The sequence below is a fragment of the Pangasianodon hypophthalmus genome, chromosome 6, assembly GCF_027358585.1.
Source record: "Pangasianodon hypophthalmus isolate fPanHyp1 chromosome 6, fPanHyp1.pri, whole genome shotgun sequence".
Lineage (NCBI taxonomy): Eukaryota > Metazoa > Chordata > Actinopteri > Siluriformes > Pangasiidae > Pangasianodon > Pangasianodon hypophthalmus.
Window position 1 is genome coordinate 15520781 of NC_069715.1, and position 17261 is coordinate 15538041.

General features: G+C 40.5%; 1 protein-coding gene across 3 annotated transcripts in view; it reads left to right on the forward strand.

The window, feature by feature from the left end:
• bcar1 (BCAR1 scaffold protein, Cas family member) overlaps positions 1-17261 on the forward strand; it is a 72766-nt gene that overhangs the window by 44834 nt on the left and 10671 nt on the right. For all 3 annotated transcript variants that reach the window (XM_053234775.1, XM_026927322.3, XM_026927323.3), the window contains one exon: positions 5039-5647. In XM_053234775.1, the coding sequence (XP_053090750.1) occupies positions 5039-5647 (609 nt within the window). The remainder of the gene's footprint in view (positions 1-5038; positions 5648-17261) is intronic.

A 17261-nucleotide genomic window follows, 5' to 3' on the forward strand; every position in this document is an offset into this window, starting at 1 on the left:
AAATATTTGGCAGCAATGGTCTCAAAAATTATTTATAATATATCCTCTTTTAACTAATATCCATTGTGGACTGTCACTTTGTGGCAGTCTACGAAGTCTACGAAGGAGAGGAAAAAAAAGCTAGTCCATGTGTGTATTGCCAAATCCAGTGCTGTCCCTATGATCTAAACTGCAGTCTATTTTAAAGGCTTACAGAGATGTCTTTCACCCACACACACTCACTGTGTTAGTCAGGTAAGGCGAACGTGGGCAGCAAGCCAGAACTTGACTGTAGCCTGCAGCTACAAGAATGTAAGATGTTTTCTTACCAGTGACACACACACTTACCTAGCAGGAAAGGAGGGCCCGGAGAGCTGCCTTTGTTTTTCTGTTGCCTCAAGGAAAGCAGGAAGGGCATGATAATTCACTCCTCGCTAGTGAGACTGTTATTCTTCGAGCGTGTTCAATGTACGGGAATGTATTTTTATGTGTGTGGAGATACCGATGTTTGGAACGGACCATTAAAGCTGTTCTTTGTGTCTTCATTTGTTTGTTTTTGGTTTTGTCTAGTGAGCAATGACCTATCCCTGTGGTCTATGTAGAGAGTGTGTGACGCACCAGGTGTGTGTCTGTGTGTTTGTGTGTGGGTGTGTTGTAGGTTGTAAGAGAGCTGTATGACAGAGCAGAATGTGGGGTAATGGAAGAGGTGGATAGAAGCTGTGGAATGCTGGCAGCACAGAGATGTGTCTAGACTTGCAGAGGAAATTGTACACAAAAAAACATATATACACATACACACAGTCACCAGATTCCTCAAATCCGTTTCTACAAGTTTGTGTACCCAAAAGAGAGTTAATGACTGTGTTCCTCTTTCTTTTTTTTTTATTTTTGACATACTCTATACTTCAGACCTACACACATACACGCTAACAATTAATTTCCACCTCCCGCCCATATTTTCAGTTTCTCTTGTGGCCTGTTGTTTGCTCTCAAGTTTAGTCTTGCCTGTAGCAAACACAGCTAAGATATATCCTGAAACTAGAGCAGGTTGCTATTGTTTCCTGCCTTAAGTAGCTCAAGTCATCTGAGGTGTAATGTCTCTTCTATTTTCTAGTAAATATTAAATGCTTCCGTTATGGTGTGTGAAGCTAGGGTATTTTGAGCTGAGGCCTCTTCCTACATGCTTAAAAATCTCACATGTTCAGAGTGTGTTTGGAACATGTTTGGCAGTCTGGGTTTTTTAGTTTAGGCTCACCTTTTTGATCTTGATGCACCACTTTGTGGGGTGTGAGTCACACACACATACATACACACACACACACACACACACACACACCGAATCGCCAAGACGATAAGGGCGGAAACATACATGTGAGTCTGCCAGCCCCATTTCATGACTCTCTGAGATTTTAACAGCAAGGCGACCATCAGTCCAGTCTGACTTCACTGTCTGATAACACCTCAGGATAATCACCAGCTTGTTGCTGTTTTAACCCTTCTCCTGCTTAGCCAAACGCCAAATCCCACAAATTACAGAACAGCCTCGGCAGAGAAGCTAAGCTGAGCGATTAGCAGTTAGCATGGGTTGGCTCTGTTTATAAGATAGAAAAAAGCTGATAACCAAAGCTTTTGTTTGTTCGGGGCTTGTGAGAGAAAAATGCATGTCTAGAACAAATATGTAAAATCACTCGAATATGACGTGTGTGAGAGGACATTCGGGGGAGCAGGTTCATGTGTGCTTCCCATGCCCTTGGCGTACACACACACCCACATGCAGACACACAGACTTGTCTTACTATCCTTGTGAGGACCTACCATTTACATAATTATTAATGCAGCTAATCAATGTTATGCTACACCTAACCAGGTTTACTTGTGGGGACCAGCCAGATGTCCCCTCAAACTCAAAACTATCAGATATTCCTGTCCTCACGTCCATTTAGGTCCCCACCAACCTATGCAAACACAAACACACCCCCCTGCTCTTTTGCCCATGGCTTCCCATCCATTGACCTGTCTGCACTGAGCGCGCTCCACCAGCTGCTACATTATTTCCTGTTCACTTACCACTGAATGAACCCATGCAGCACGTTTCCTTCCCTCCCTCCAAAACTTTGCATCCTTTTTTCCGCTCTTGTATCCTGTGGAACTTTTACTTCTGTAGATTTCTTATCTGTTTCACTTTCACCATTGTTAACGTCTTGCTCCTATCCTGCTTGTGATCCTTTTAAATGCAAATGGCTGAGCATTTAGTCTCTGGGATGATAAAGTTACATTTTCTTTTCTTTTCCTTTCTGTCTCTTTCTCTTTCTATTTTCATTCTCTGCCCTTTTCTCTTTCTTCTCCTCCTCTTTATTCTATTTTTCTCTTCTCTCATGTGCATTATAAACTAATCAAGAAACAGGGAAGCATTTGGTCAAGCTGTATGCAGTATCTCACTGTGTGTCACATTTCATCAAACAAAATTTCTGAAAATAGGAGTTTTTCACCCAGAGCAGTCCAAATCCAATCACTATAGAACATGCATCGTTTATCTTGACAGCGGGTCCATGTGCTATTCCAGACAGACACTGCTGCCCAACATTTCGATTAAGGTATATATATAATAATGTAGTGTGTTTATTATTCAGTATGTACTTGCATTATTGCACATGCCGTCTGCCCTAAACGAGATCACACTCGGTCATTGTGTCACTGAGTCGATCAGAAAGGCATATGAATCATTTCTCAAACACTTCCTGTGTTCAGAGAGGGGGAGCGAGAAACAGTAAGGGAATTGTGGAGGAGTGTGAGAGAGTAATAGAATGAATAGAAGTTTGGCAAACTTCAATAATGGAGACAAAGTTCAGCTCCTTGTGATGTCATGAACCCTCCAGAGGATTCCTCTTCCTGGCAGGAAGTTCCCTCAACAAAATGTCTGGTTTTATCAATAGATGATAAATTGTGGCTATAGAGTAGATAGAGAATGTAGAAAGACAAAATAGATACTGTGACTGAGAAAGACAGACCATGTAGTCACAGGGCGTCATTTTCACACTGCACGAAGTATTTCTCAGTTGGATTCCACCAGTGTCTCAGCAGTATGTTCTTATTTCCTCAGTATTCCCAAAATGAGTCCAAATTGGCACAGAAAATGCACCTGAAATTCCTGTGCTAATGCTTTCAGAGTGCTTTAAACTGTCTCCATGGAGAAAGCCTGACGAGTCAAAGAGCTCTTTCAACTAGTCTTGAGAGCTTCTCATTATTTTGGCATTAGTATATGTGTGTGTGTGTGTGCATGTGCCAAGCTTGGACGGTGACGTCTCAGCCAGCTGCTAGCCAGCAGTAAGCCACTCTGGTTTATTATATAGCACTCAGGCCTAAGGGAGATGCCATAGTGAGTCTGGCAATACAAGCAGTGCATTCATCAGGGAGATACGGCCTACATGCGCCTCTCCTCGCTTCTCCAGCACAACACACAGACCCAGCATTCATCACAGCCCTGCCACTCTCACCACAGATCTCTACGAACATATACACACAAAGTAAGGAAACTTGCATTCGGTCTGGGTATCGAGATCACATTCTTGAATAATGACTCACGTACTGCCACTCACTATTGTGCCACAGAGAAGAGTGTGTGTCCTGGGAGAAGCATGCTAATAAGGATATTGTGTCTGTATATGTGGAAAATGGCTATGAGTAGTATGAATGAAGTCAAAATGTGAGAAAGGCTTAAGGGTAAAAGATATTTTTCCTCTTGCCCTTACCAATGCCAGTGGGGTAACAAGCTGATCTGGAGCTCTGCAAGCTGCAAATGAGACGAACACTAAAAAGCCTGACTGCTGAATGAACTGACTGTCACTGCAGAGACAGAGACTTATTCAAAGTGCATGTCGCTTCTCAATCGCCATAAAAATAAAACAAGAGACTCTGCCCAGCAAATTGAACTTTGCCCAGCAAATTGTCAAGCTATAGTTGATTAACCAGAAATTAGGCCATCCTCACAATTAGCCAATCACATGTTCATTTGGATGGAGGACAGTGGTGGAGGGCCATTGGTGCTTGCTGGAGCTTCATTAAGTGGGTGCATTGAGCACTGGGAGGCATGCTACACGTGCCAGGCTATACCATTCCCTATTGCTGATGGGGGGCCTGAAAGCAAACATTTGTTTAGTGTAAATGGCTGGCAGTGCTTGTGGGTGGCTCTTTAAGACATGGGACAGATGGAGTCCTTGTTGTGGAAGACAGAGACTCAGAGATGCTCACAGTGTGGCACTTTGTATTTATACACACAAGCACACCTGTCTGTCCAATGGTGTTAAAATAACTTATGTTGCTAGCTGTAAATCAGTGGCCGTTATTTTATGCAGATACATTCCTTTTTCTTTAGGCCCATTAATTTTAAAACCCATGCTATTCCTGGGCATCTTGGAGAATTGTTTTTATTGTACCATTGTGTTCAACATTGCTGCAGCTAGTGTTACACTGTTACTGTGTTTATTCCAATAGCATTGCTGCTAACTGTGATAACATGAAATGTAAGGTTTGTTTAGCCCAGCCAACCAGGTACAGAACAAATAGAAAATCATTTCAAATGGGAATTGATTTCAATATACATATACATATACATATACATATACATGTAAAGCCAAGTTGTAACAAAAAAGTTGGCACCCAAAGATGTTATGTGGGGGACCCATGATGTTATTATATATAACCAGAGTACAGAGGGATTTCCTTTCAGAAAAGGTTCCATGTAAATCCCTTTTATGAAGCTATAACTTAACTGTCCAAGTAATTTCTTGAGAAACACCTTTTCTTTAGTTTATTTGATGCTTGTATATTCCACTTAAGGTACAGTTTAGAGCTATAGTCAGTGGTTAAATAAATATAGTCAACATGGATAAAAGATTCTGGTGTCACTGTGGGCTTCTAAGGCTTTAACTTTTCTCAGCTGTGTTTTCTAAATTTTTATTTATTTATTTAGCATTTTAAGTATCCTCTTTTATGCAAATCAAAACATGCCCTAATGAAGAGTGTTGTTGATTACTCATTTTATTTTCTCTCTCTCAACCAGAACGTGTTGGCCAAGGCTCTGTATGACAATGTGGCGGAGTCTCCAGACGAGCTCTCCTTTCGGAAAGGTGACATTATGACAGTGCTGGAGCGGGACACACAAGGCCTTGACGGCTGGTGGCTCTGCTCACTGCATGGGCGCCAGGGCATTGTACCAGGTAACCGACTCAAGATCCTGGTGGGCATGTATGACAAGCAGCAGTCTTCCAGCTCCCCAATATGCTCAACTCAGAGCCACCTCAGCATTCCACCTAGTGCCTACACCAAGCCTTCGCCCGCTGCCCAGTACACAGCCATGCACCCAGCCTGTACTAGCCCTCCCAGCCTGTATCAAGTGCCCACTGGGCCCCAGACTCCACAAACCCAGCCCAAAGCTCCACCCCTCACACAGAAACAAGGTGCTGGTAAATATCACCCAGCTGGGCAGGAGATCTACCAGGTGCCACCCTCCATGGGCACACCAGGCCAAGACATCTACCAGGTACCACCCACAAGTGGAGGACAGGATATATACCAGGTGCCCCCCTCTTTGAACCAGAAACAAGAGGTCTACCAGATTCCCCCCTCCATGGAGAAGAGAGGCTGGGACACCCCCAAGACCTTGGGAAAGGTAGGGAAAATGCACACACAGACAACCCAGAACAGGAACTGGTCTTCAGTTCCAGTTTAACGTATTATGACTGAAATCTAAAACTTGTCATATGAACACCTGAGAGACAAAGGTTACTGTTTCTGCTCAAACAACCCAAAATCTGGAGCTGGGTCTCATTATTATTATTATTATTATTATTATTAGCACACAGCACACCAAGAACCCAACAGGAAGCCCATAAAGATAGAGTAGTCAGTTTTCTCTCACTTTAACAGATTCACATGAGAAATAAAAATTTTTATTATAGTGCAGCCAGCAAGAGGCTGAAAGGAACAAAGAAAGAGAAAGAGTTTAGAATATGCAGGAGAAGCAAGAAGCATTTAAGAGAGAGAGAGAGAGAGAGAGTGGATAGACTGAAATATAATGTAATAAATAATTCAGTAGCATGTAGTAGTGGGGACTGTGGACATTGTAGGGTTGAGGGAGGTGAGTAGGCGATTTTCAGTGGGTATCTTCAGGTCTTCCGCAGTGGGCAGCACCACTACCCCTGGGACTGTCAGGAGCACAGAGCCATATGCCAGGGGCGTATCAGCAGTAGGAGTGAATGAAGTGAAGTGAAATAATTGTGGAATGGAGGGGAAAGAGGAGTGACACAGCTCTTTCCCCAGTGTGTCCTGGAAACCTCTACCCACTTTCCTCCACTCAGGGACATTATTTGTTCTTAAGGTTTGAAAAAGCATCTAGGTTAAATTTGAGTTCCTTTATCTCATGACCGTCATATATTTACTATTAATAACATAACAGAAATAATTACCACATTAAAACCATAGTAATATCATGGTCAAGAGTATAACAACCATAGTTATCATAAGATACCATAGTAAAACCCTGGCAGTATCATAAGTATATAACAAACATAGTTACTCTAAAGTACCATTGCAAACCCATGGAAGTATGAAGACTAAATAAACAGTATAATAAACACTGACACCATAAAACCCCATAGTAAACCTAGCATGTTTATGGTAGTACTAACCATACTAACCATAGCTATTGTCAGGTAACGCAATAAAATCATGGTAGTAGCATGGTTCAGAGTACAATAAAAGCATTATGAACTTTGATAAAGGTTGCTATTTCAAGAAGTTGCTTTACATTTACTTATTTGGCAGATGCTTTTATGCAATTTACAATTTAGCTGAGCAGTTGAGGTTTAGGGGCCTTGCTCAAGGACCCAACAGTGGCAGCTTAACAACTGAGCTACCACCACCATGCTTTGTTTTCAAGGTGTCTCACACGGGGTTATAGCAGTGAACTGTTTGAGCAGGTGTTTGTAGTTGGACTGAATGTCGATAATCCAAATTGTGTATTGCATAAGACCATGCACAAATGACTTCTGTGTAATGACTGGACACTTCTGGACATCCCCGAAACACTCGATTGATTAGTAAAACAGAGAAAGAGGCACGTATGTGTCATTGCAGGGGGTAAGCAGTGAGATAAGAATTGAGTATAGTGTCACCGATCAGTAGTCAAGGCCAGGGTTGAGACGAGGGCTGAGGAGATCAATGCTCAGGGGTTTGGTGTCATGCTAGAGCTCACATATTGGTGATAACACAATCATTATGCCTAAAGTCTGGCTCATATCTTACACATAACAAACTGCTCCATGAGACTTCCAGAATGTTTTCTCAGTTTCTCTGCAATGTTCTTGTAAAGATCCCATTTTAGACTGTAGCTGTTATCAAAAGCTGGTCAGTTCCATCCTGTTTATTTTCAGATTTTTATTATATTGGCATTTTTTAAAAAGTTGCTTTAGCAAATGGTTGCGATCATATATGTTTTTTTTCTGTAATGTCCTCTAGTGTCCTTCTGCCCCCTCTTTTCCAACCATCACTCCTGCCACTTTCTCATTATAAAATATGGATTTCATCCTGAGAAAACGGATGGTGAGCCATACCCACTCACATATACCCAAATAAAAGATAGTGAAGGATCAACCTTGTTCCCTCAGTCCTTCTTGATGAAAACAGGAAACTGTATGTACCACATTTAGGCTGAACAGCACTTGACAGATGATTCTGGAGTGTGTGTGTGTGTGTGTGTCATTATGTGTATATACATGGGCTAGTGAAGTCCATCTTTGAAGAATAACAAGCTAATATGGGGGGCATATCCAGTTCAGCTGCCTAGTCCCTGAGGGGTGAATGGCATGTTGGGGGCTGACTGTGCTAAAGCAGCAAAAGCAGCTGGAAGTGGTGTCACATCAAAGCAGATTTCAGATGGGGTGTGTCGGCACACGACCCTCAAAGCTCAAGCATGCTCTTCTGAGAGACTGAAATGCCTGTGCACTCTGCCTGCAAGTTTTAGTCTCTTTTTCTTCCTCGTTCATTCTCTCTCAGTGTTGTTTTTTACTGCCAGTGGATTTCTTTATATTTTTTCCTATTACTATGCCAACAGAATGCTACAAACCCACCTCAAAATCCATGGCAACAGCCGTACTTACTATAACCAGGAAAGCAAATATGTAAAACAAATACAAATACAGTCAGAATCCTCAGAAATCCTCAGAAGTTGGTCTAATAAACATAACAAGTATATGTATTCATTATTCATGGCCTATATAAGTTGGAACATTGTATATTATTGTATATTGTATTTTTTTGTACTTTTCCCTGTAGCAAAGTCATAGCACGTATAGTAAGACAATGAGCCAACTCTAATCCTTCCACACCTTTGACTAAGATGCTGGTAGTATTTCCTAACTGTATACCTTAATGACGCTAACACACTCCCTGGTTGCTTAGTTACACATTAACCAGAAGGATGTGGCAATTACAGCTCTGTGTGCACATTGACCTCTTTGAGTAAACAGAACCATATGAAAGCTGAACTGAAAGAAAGCTTAACATTGTGAGAAAAGAACAAATGGCACATATATGCATGGATGACTTGATTTGATGAAGTATAAATACTATACAACCTGTTCCTAATATTAATCCTTATACTTTATATTGACCAAGGCATTTGTTAAGATTTTATAGCAAAACAACTGCAACTTTTATTATAGCATTTTCTCCTTGTGTCAGTGGTGATCAGTATAAACAGTACTGATGGGAATGGAGCACCAAATACTGTGCATGTGGTCAGGGATGGTGTATTTTCATGGGAGGGAGTATAAGTAAGATATGGATGTAATGCCACTAAAATCAGCTTTTGACAACTTAATGAGATGTGTGTCCACAATAATGTGAGACATTCGGACAAAACAAATAAAATTAGTTTCAACTTCAAGAATGATAAACAATCCAGTGCTAACAATCCCTGCGATGGTGGTTTTATAGCCTTGTGCACTGTTCATCAGAACTTTACAACTCTGTGTGTGTGTGTGTGTGTGTGTGTGTGTGAGATATGTATGCCTGTGAGGGGAAATGCTTGAACCAGTGCCAGTGTGCTCCCACTATGCAGTAACAACCAGGCAAAACCAAAATCTTTTTTTTTTTTTAAGTTTCCTCTCTTTGGTTAGGAGCTCCTTTCAGTTTCTGTAATTTGATAAATAAAGCACATGAAATGTGTTCAGCTGAACGAAAGAGGCACAAAATGCCATGCAGTCTGCCTTTAATAGTAGCCTACATATAAAGCTCTTATAAACCTCATGATGGCTTAATATATACATTTATTTGAGTTTTGATATTAGGCTAGTAATATTAAGACTGCTTTTGAAGTGCTATCATGTTGCTTGTTGCAGATTTGGCAAAGCTTTCTAGTTATGAAATGTTACACATCACAACACAAGTGGTCAGAGAAGATGCATTCAAGACACAAGAAAAGGCCAGGTGTGAACGCCTGTAGGTCTCAGCTGACCACTTGTGATCTGATGTGAATACCAGTCTAAAATTCCACTTATTTGGCTCTGTCACAATCTCTGCCCAGAAAGCAAATGTATAATCTCAGGGGACTATGTGCCGGTCTATTGCTCACTGGAACAGGCAGACGAATTGGAAGAGGAGGAGGAGAGGGGAGGAGGAAGGGTGTGTAAGCTTATCTGCAGCAGCAGCTCTTATTGGAAATAGAGAGGTACTGGTGAGCACGTGCAGAAAAAGAATGCATGATACAGAGCTCTCAGCAGTCTGTTGAAACTAGAATCATATAGTAGTGTTAATCTATGGTACTAAACACCTGCATATATCTTGTGTGTGGTGTGTGTTTCAGCGTCACAACCTGCTTCAATGTGATGTAACTGTATGAGTCTGCAATTAAAATGTAGATGTGTTTATTTTGGTGAGTGTGTATTGGTGCCTCACATACACCTTAACATTATGAGAAGTTTTCTGTGAATATTTTCAGTGTTGTTCCATTATGACAGCCAGACACACACACACACACACAGGGCATGCAGTGCTTTCTTTCTCTTGTTGTGTATGTGTATGTGTGTGAGTTGTGGGCATTCCCCTGGCAGGGCTGTAATCTCCTGCATGTCTCTTTCCGTACATTCCTCTGACTAACTGAAGAACAGCTCATACTAAAGGACTGCTTTTAGCTTAGAGTAATAAGTGGCTCTAGGAGGAAAGATAAAGTTAGATCAAGAGAGAAAGAGAGAGAGAGAGAGAGAGAGAGAGAGAGAGAAGAGCTGCATAATAAACTTTAACCTCAGAATTCCGAATTGATTTTTGTCACCTTACTATGTGTTATATGAAAAATTTCTTCTGTGTAACACCCCAAAACACTTTTTTACCCTCCAAATGCATGATGGTATAATTTCACAAACATATCTATAAATCTGACAATCTGATCTGTCAATTTAATGAATTGTTTAGCTGCCAGCAGCCAGAAATTGAGGAACAAATTATGAAACGTCTTTAGAAATGTTCATATATTTAACAATATTTGAAAACATTATTATTGAAATTGTTTGGAGATGAAACACGTAATTATCCTTCTGTACCATTTAAAATCCAAATTAGAGTAATACAATCAAATAAATAACTACATACATACATACACACATGCATACATAAACATAAATAAATCGTTTTGGTATTTACTTGATCACAGATATAAAAATGAATCAAGTGGAACATAACATTTCAGTAATATTTCATTGTCAGTGTGTATCTGATGAAATGTCATAGTGGATGTTCTGTTTCAGTGAGTAGCAGAGACAGATCAGTTGCTTAAAATATGAATGGGGCACTGTGTAATGTGCAACATGGTGGCAGTATTACGTAAATTATAAAAAAAACAAAAAAAAGCCAAACACCTTGTTGATAAAGACATTAGTGAAAAAGCCTGGCTTATCATGCACAGTACCCAGTGTTTTTATTATTATTATTATTATTATTATTATTATTAATATTTTAACACCATAGGCCATCAGATTTTAATATATTTCAAATCCATATTTGAAAGATCGTCTTGTCGTACCGTTTCAGATATATGGGTCTCTCCCCATTCAAGTAGATAGGAGCCTCGTACTGTACTACTGAAAATAACTGTGCGGGACTGATGCCAAGATGGCTGCTGATTGGCCAGGGTTAGGAGGACTCTGGTTTGAGTCAGCATTTTCATTCGGGAAATGAAGTATGTACTGTATGTGCCACAATATCTTTACATAAAACAACATATAAAATAAATAACTTCTACTTACAAAGATGCATGTAGGATTGAGTTAAAGTGTGAGATACAAATAATATGTAATTAATACAAAACGTGTCTGCCAGCAATAACACCAAAAGTGTGCTAGCTGAAAGAGTTCAGGTTGCTCTTTTGGAGTGTAGGTGACTGTGATTGCCCATTTAGTTGTGCAGGTGGTGCCACCTGCTCTTCTCTGCCTGCTGGTATGTCAATTCTCCAGAGTCTCCATCTGTGAACCCTACACTCACACACACATACACACACACACACCCCCAACACTCCTGCGCCACTCCCTGCAGGAAAGAGTTAAGAGGTCAGTGAATGTCTGTCATTGTCTATGAAGACACCGCTCTGCTTCTTTGTCTAGCGGGATGTCCTCCTTTACCTGCTGTGGACTCATTTTCTGCTCTGCTAGCTTGACACGGAAGAAGAAAAAAGGAAAGAGTAGGGAGTTACAGGGAAAGAGGACACCAGGCCCAAAGCTGTTGTGGTGAGCACGGCAGGTGGAAGATGAAGAGAGGGAGGAAGGCTCTGGTTTCCCATGCGGAGCCAAGGCCTGTGGCCTTTCATTAGCTGCCCACAAAGGCAGTATGGGTTTGGGACAGAGCCGGAGGGAGGATGAGCCCAGCGCTGCCCCTTAGTATAAACACGAGGGCTCTTGCAGCCTCTTTATTTGTGCTCCAGTGGCTCTCATCAAAGGCCTGAGATATTAGAACAGGGCACAGGGCTGGCTTTGTACTGTACAGATTTGAAAAAGTGCATGGCAGAGTGTAGGCATGGGGAGCCTGGTGTAACACACACACACACACACACGCACACACACATTCATCCATTGTTGATGAGTGTGCATTTTAGCTATGTGTGTGCACGTATCACGTGTGTTCGCTGTAGTAAACAAACTTTCAAGCTCTAATTGGTTCATGTTAGGCAGCTGCTGCAGGGCTAAACTCCATGTTCACCTCTTTAGTGATCATTATGATGTTTTACTGTCCTCTCCTCTCCTGAAGGGCACACATGAAAGGAGACTAGATCTGCTCTTAGTATTCTAATGGAAACCAAATGTGTGTCCACTTCATCTAATCGCTATCTAGAATCAAATAAAACACAATTCATAAAGATAATATCCTGTTTCTAGTGTCGGAAATCCAGAAATCTTTAATGATGGAGTGTGTGTTTCTGCCAATAATATACTTCCCACACAAGCACATTCTCTCACATGCTGGTCTCAGTCTCTGGCTAACCTTTGATCACAGGCAACAGGTCTGATGTGGTCTCCAAGGACACACACTTATCCCGCTCTTATTAATGGGTGTTGGAAATGAGCTTGACTGTTGTGTTGCCAAAAGCAAAGTGAGAGTTTGTGTGTGTGTGTTTGTGTGTGCGTGCATGTGTGTGTAGTCTCACACGTATTTATTCAGACAGTTTCACGCTCCTATTTCCAGAATATGAATAAAAACCGGGAGTAAAGAGAGATAAAGGGCAAAAGTGAAGTGTTGTTGTTAAGCATAAGTAGCATTCAAGCATGCAGGAGATAAATTGGTTTGGGGAGACAGAGAGGGTTAGAAATGCAGAGAGTAAATGAGGATGCACCTCAGGGAGACCAGGGAAAAGGCAAAAGAATTCAGAGAGCTAGAATATTAGAACTGAGGCCAGGTCTTATAGAGAAAGAGCAAGAAGTGGCCTGAACAGGAAGCAACAGAACTTGGGGTTCTCGTTCATTCCAGGCAAATTTAGCAGATGAATGTAACGGTCACATTGATGGTGGTAAAAGTGAATGCATTGTCACTGTCATTACAGCTTTCTGTAATCAAGTGTTTGGTTGATCAGCTAATATTGGCTGCAACCAAATGATGTAGGTTTTTTTTTTATTTTGTCAGTCAAAACAAGATAAAAATCTATACCATGATGAACCTACAGTGACTGTAATCCACTGTTGACAAAACAATAAACATAATGTAAGTATAATATCAACACTCTTAAGGTGTAGTAAAGTCACAGCCTTTATGATTGCGAATGAACATGTTTCTATAGCTTTTGTGTCTTAAAAATCTTTGGGCTGGTACAGTTTTTGAGAAATTAAACATTTGTGCAGGTTGAGGAATAAAACAGCTGACATACATATATAAAATTGCAAATACTCTTGTCAATTATACAATTTGAAATTCTGCATTAGTAAGTCTTCGTATGTGCAAAATGTACACAAGCTGAAACTGAATCTTCATGAATTTCTTTCATAAATGCTCCTGTGAACGATTTATGAACAAATTTGTTAAATCTTGTTAAACAAAGCTCGGCACTGGTAGTACCATTACTTCTTGTTGGTCCCAACCTTTGGTAGGGGACTCACAGAGAAATGGAGAAGCATGGTCCTAGTTCCAGTGCAGTTGAAAAAGGTTGACTGTCTGCATGTGAGGAGCAGCATGCTATCCCACCCAGCACAGTCATGGCATTGATGTGGAGAACGTGTTTGGGGGTCTTAGGACTGTTAGCATGGCTCTGTGTGGATTAAGGATGGGGTCTCTCTGTCTCCATCAGCCCTGTAGACCGTCTAAATCAGCACACATGGCACATGCCACGTGGCACTCGCAAACTGACACATGCGCTCATATACACAAGTGCGGAATTAATTAGCCACTTATTAATCCAGCATTGGGTGTAGGGCAGGAGAGGAAGACTATACATTTCTCACTCTGTCTCCTTTACTACTGCTGTTGCTTCTGATCTCGCTCATACAGCAGCTGCATGTTCTACAGCCTCTTTAAATTAGGCTTTAACCATTCTTCAGGCTGAGGGGGGATTGCAATCTCTCATGTCAACTCCAGACTAGCAGTGCCCACATTAAACCAGCCATGAAAATGGAGAAAGATTGACTTCAATCAAGCTGCCATAAAAAAGTAACTTCAGTGAAGTTGCAATAAAAACCTTGAACCCAAGAGCGAAAATCAAAGTGTGTTGGATTGGGCACTTTGAAAGCACAGCTGCTTGGATGCCCTAGAAAGGCTACTATATGTAGGAGTGTGTATATGTGTGTGTAGCTGAGGAGGCAGCTGCTTTGGCACTCACATGACATCCTGTCACACAACCCAGCTGAGAACTCTCTGGATTATTTGCATTTATAGCCCGTTCTGCCCAGACACACACAAACACATACACACACGCACACACAAATAAAAAATTAATGAGGAATGTATTGGCACATAGCTCTCTGTAAAGTTGTTCTGTGTGAACCTCAGATTTGTTTTGGTTGAAGTTACCTAGTGGGCTAAAATTTGAACAAGTATAGCCTTTCCTTGAGTGGCCTCTCCAAAGCCACGCCCTCCAAAACATGCCCGAATACTAGTGCAAGATGGGACATATCTGAATTAACAGTGAATATGCCTACTTGTATTGACTGGCTGGGTGTCGGTGGTCCACATCATTTATTTCTTGTCCTATTTACACAGGATGAGGTTTCACAGAGACTAGAGTTTTTCCAATGGCAGATATTATATTGACGTTTGAAGAGAACTGCACCAAATACTACAAAAGTCTTCTGACTTAAAAACCCTTGACCCCACCTTTAATGGCTGCGATTTCATAAAATACATGACATAGACACATTAGTTGTGGTGTAATGATACACGGCATATACAGTACATGTGCATTACACACCATTACATGGCAAGCACCAAGTGCAGAGATTCCCAGGATGCATTTCTGAGACTGTGCAAATGAAGTAAGCCTTCCTCTTGTGGTAGAAATGATTTGGCTTTATCCTGCCCTCATCCCCATTCTTAGAATAAACAGATGCAGACACAAGTGCTGTGGACAGTGGAGGTAGTAAAACATTTCATCTCTGACTGAACAATGGCAACGTGAACGCCACCCAGACACACACACACACACACACACACACACACACACGGAGACCCCCTACCTGCACTCGGTGACCTAAAACAAAACCACAGAGACAAGAGGACAGCTTGCTCCACAGATGGCCAGTGTGTGAGTTGTTGGGGTTAACAGTGTATTGTCATGCATGACCACTTATATATCAACTTGTGTGTATTGAGTCAATACATATAAATGTATGAGATGAGAGAGAGCGCTTTGTTGAAATGCGAAAACGTTTGAAATTTGATCATTCTTTGTACTCAAAGCTCATGTTATGTGGCCAGCCAGTGCATTGTGTTCAACTACTTTCATTAAGGTTAACTTTACTAACTACCGAAGCTTAATAGTACAGTCCAATTTAAAATAAAGACGGACACACTAATTTCATCATGAAGATATAAGCATTAATATGATTTTCAAATTTACACACAGTCAGGATTATTAATCAATCTTAAGTGTAAGATAATGTTACTATGGTGATGATTTTAAACAGCTGAGAGAGAATGAGAAAAATTATTTAGTCAGTTTATATTCTTATCTTATTGTTATTGCTTATTATACTCTATAAAAAGAACAACTCCTTAATTTGATGTTTAATCGGTTTTATTCCACACCCCCCATCAATGGCATAATTAAAAAATGTATTTCATCATCTATAAATACTAATATCATTACTCCCTCTGGTACATTACATGTCTTTCGGAGAGTTTTCCCAAGTGGCTTGAATACCAATTTTGAGTGGTGGCATGTGTTACTGTGTCAGCTGGGGTCACAGCTAGTGTCATGGGGAGTCCTTAGACTTTGTAGTGGTGCTTGGGGGGACTGATGGTATGCAATCTGTTCCTCACTTCAGTGGTGACCCTTATACACACGGTGGGCTTTTGTGATCGTGACTTCTGATCAGCTGTCCTGGCGGTCAGACGGTCACTGCTGCATTATTATCTCCCCTTGTCCAGCACGGCACCGCGGAGGACCCACGTCTCCTAGTGACATCATCGTTAAGGCAACCAACCCATCAATGTTGTGACAGCTGGTCCCCACCCTCCTCAAACACACACACTCACTTCTCATTCATTTACAAGCATCCTTTTAGTTACATTGATGAGAGGTTGGGTGATAGTCGGTGAACCATATGGCTCTCTGCCACACTCATTGATAATTCACATTATTGATTGCTGTTTCTTTCGGAAAGCCCTTCAGTGGGTCTCAGTGGGCTCCTGAAGGTGCTTAGGGCGGAAGGCAAAAGTGAAAGGTATTCAAAGGGACTGGCACGTTTAGCTGTGGATAATGTGGCTTTTAATCTATTTAAATGCATGGGGGATTGTTTTCATGTATAGCTCTAGGGGTCAAAGGATTATCTGCATTTCTCTATAGTGTAATCCTTCTAACACAAGCCTTACTTGTTCCCTTCTTTTTTATTTCTTCTTTTTTTTGGTTAATATTACGTAACATGTTATTTAGGATAAAAGAACTTGATACATTATTAATTAAAACTTGGAGGGCCTCTTATACGATAAATTTTTAATTTTGCCAAATGAAAAAAACTTCAATTTTTACAGTCCATCCAACACTAAACAATTCTGTTTTTTAGGGGAGGATATCGAAATAAAATATACACATATATAAAACACTGATTGTTTAGCAAAATATAATTAGACTGTAAAATATAGACTGTGAAAATATTAGAAAAAATGTATAAAATGTTGAATATAAATACTTAGGTATATTTATTAATAGACATTCAATCCAATGTCACTACATGATATAGATAATAAACTATATACTGTATATTGTCAAATAAAAAATAGTCAGGTCATTGTAATTCCCAATTCTTAAGGTTTCCACCATTTATTGTAAAATGGTACTCTGTTTCCTTAATAATTACATAATGAAAAGCTTACACACATCATGTCTCATATCAACAGAAATGCAAATATAAATAGTTTAAGGGAATATTTGTGAATTTTTACTAAAATTCCCTTAAACTATGTAATATACTAATGGAGATATTTAACCAAGATGTAAATTGTAAAAAAAAAAAAAAAAAACTACATGAAAGTGCGCCATTGGTGCTTACTGGGTTAACTTGCGTTGTATACGTGCATATATTGTATATGTATCCTTT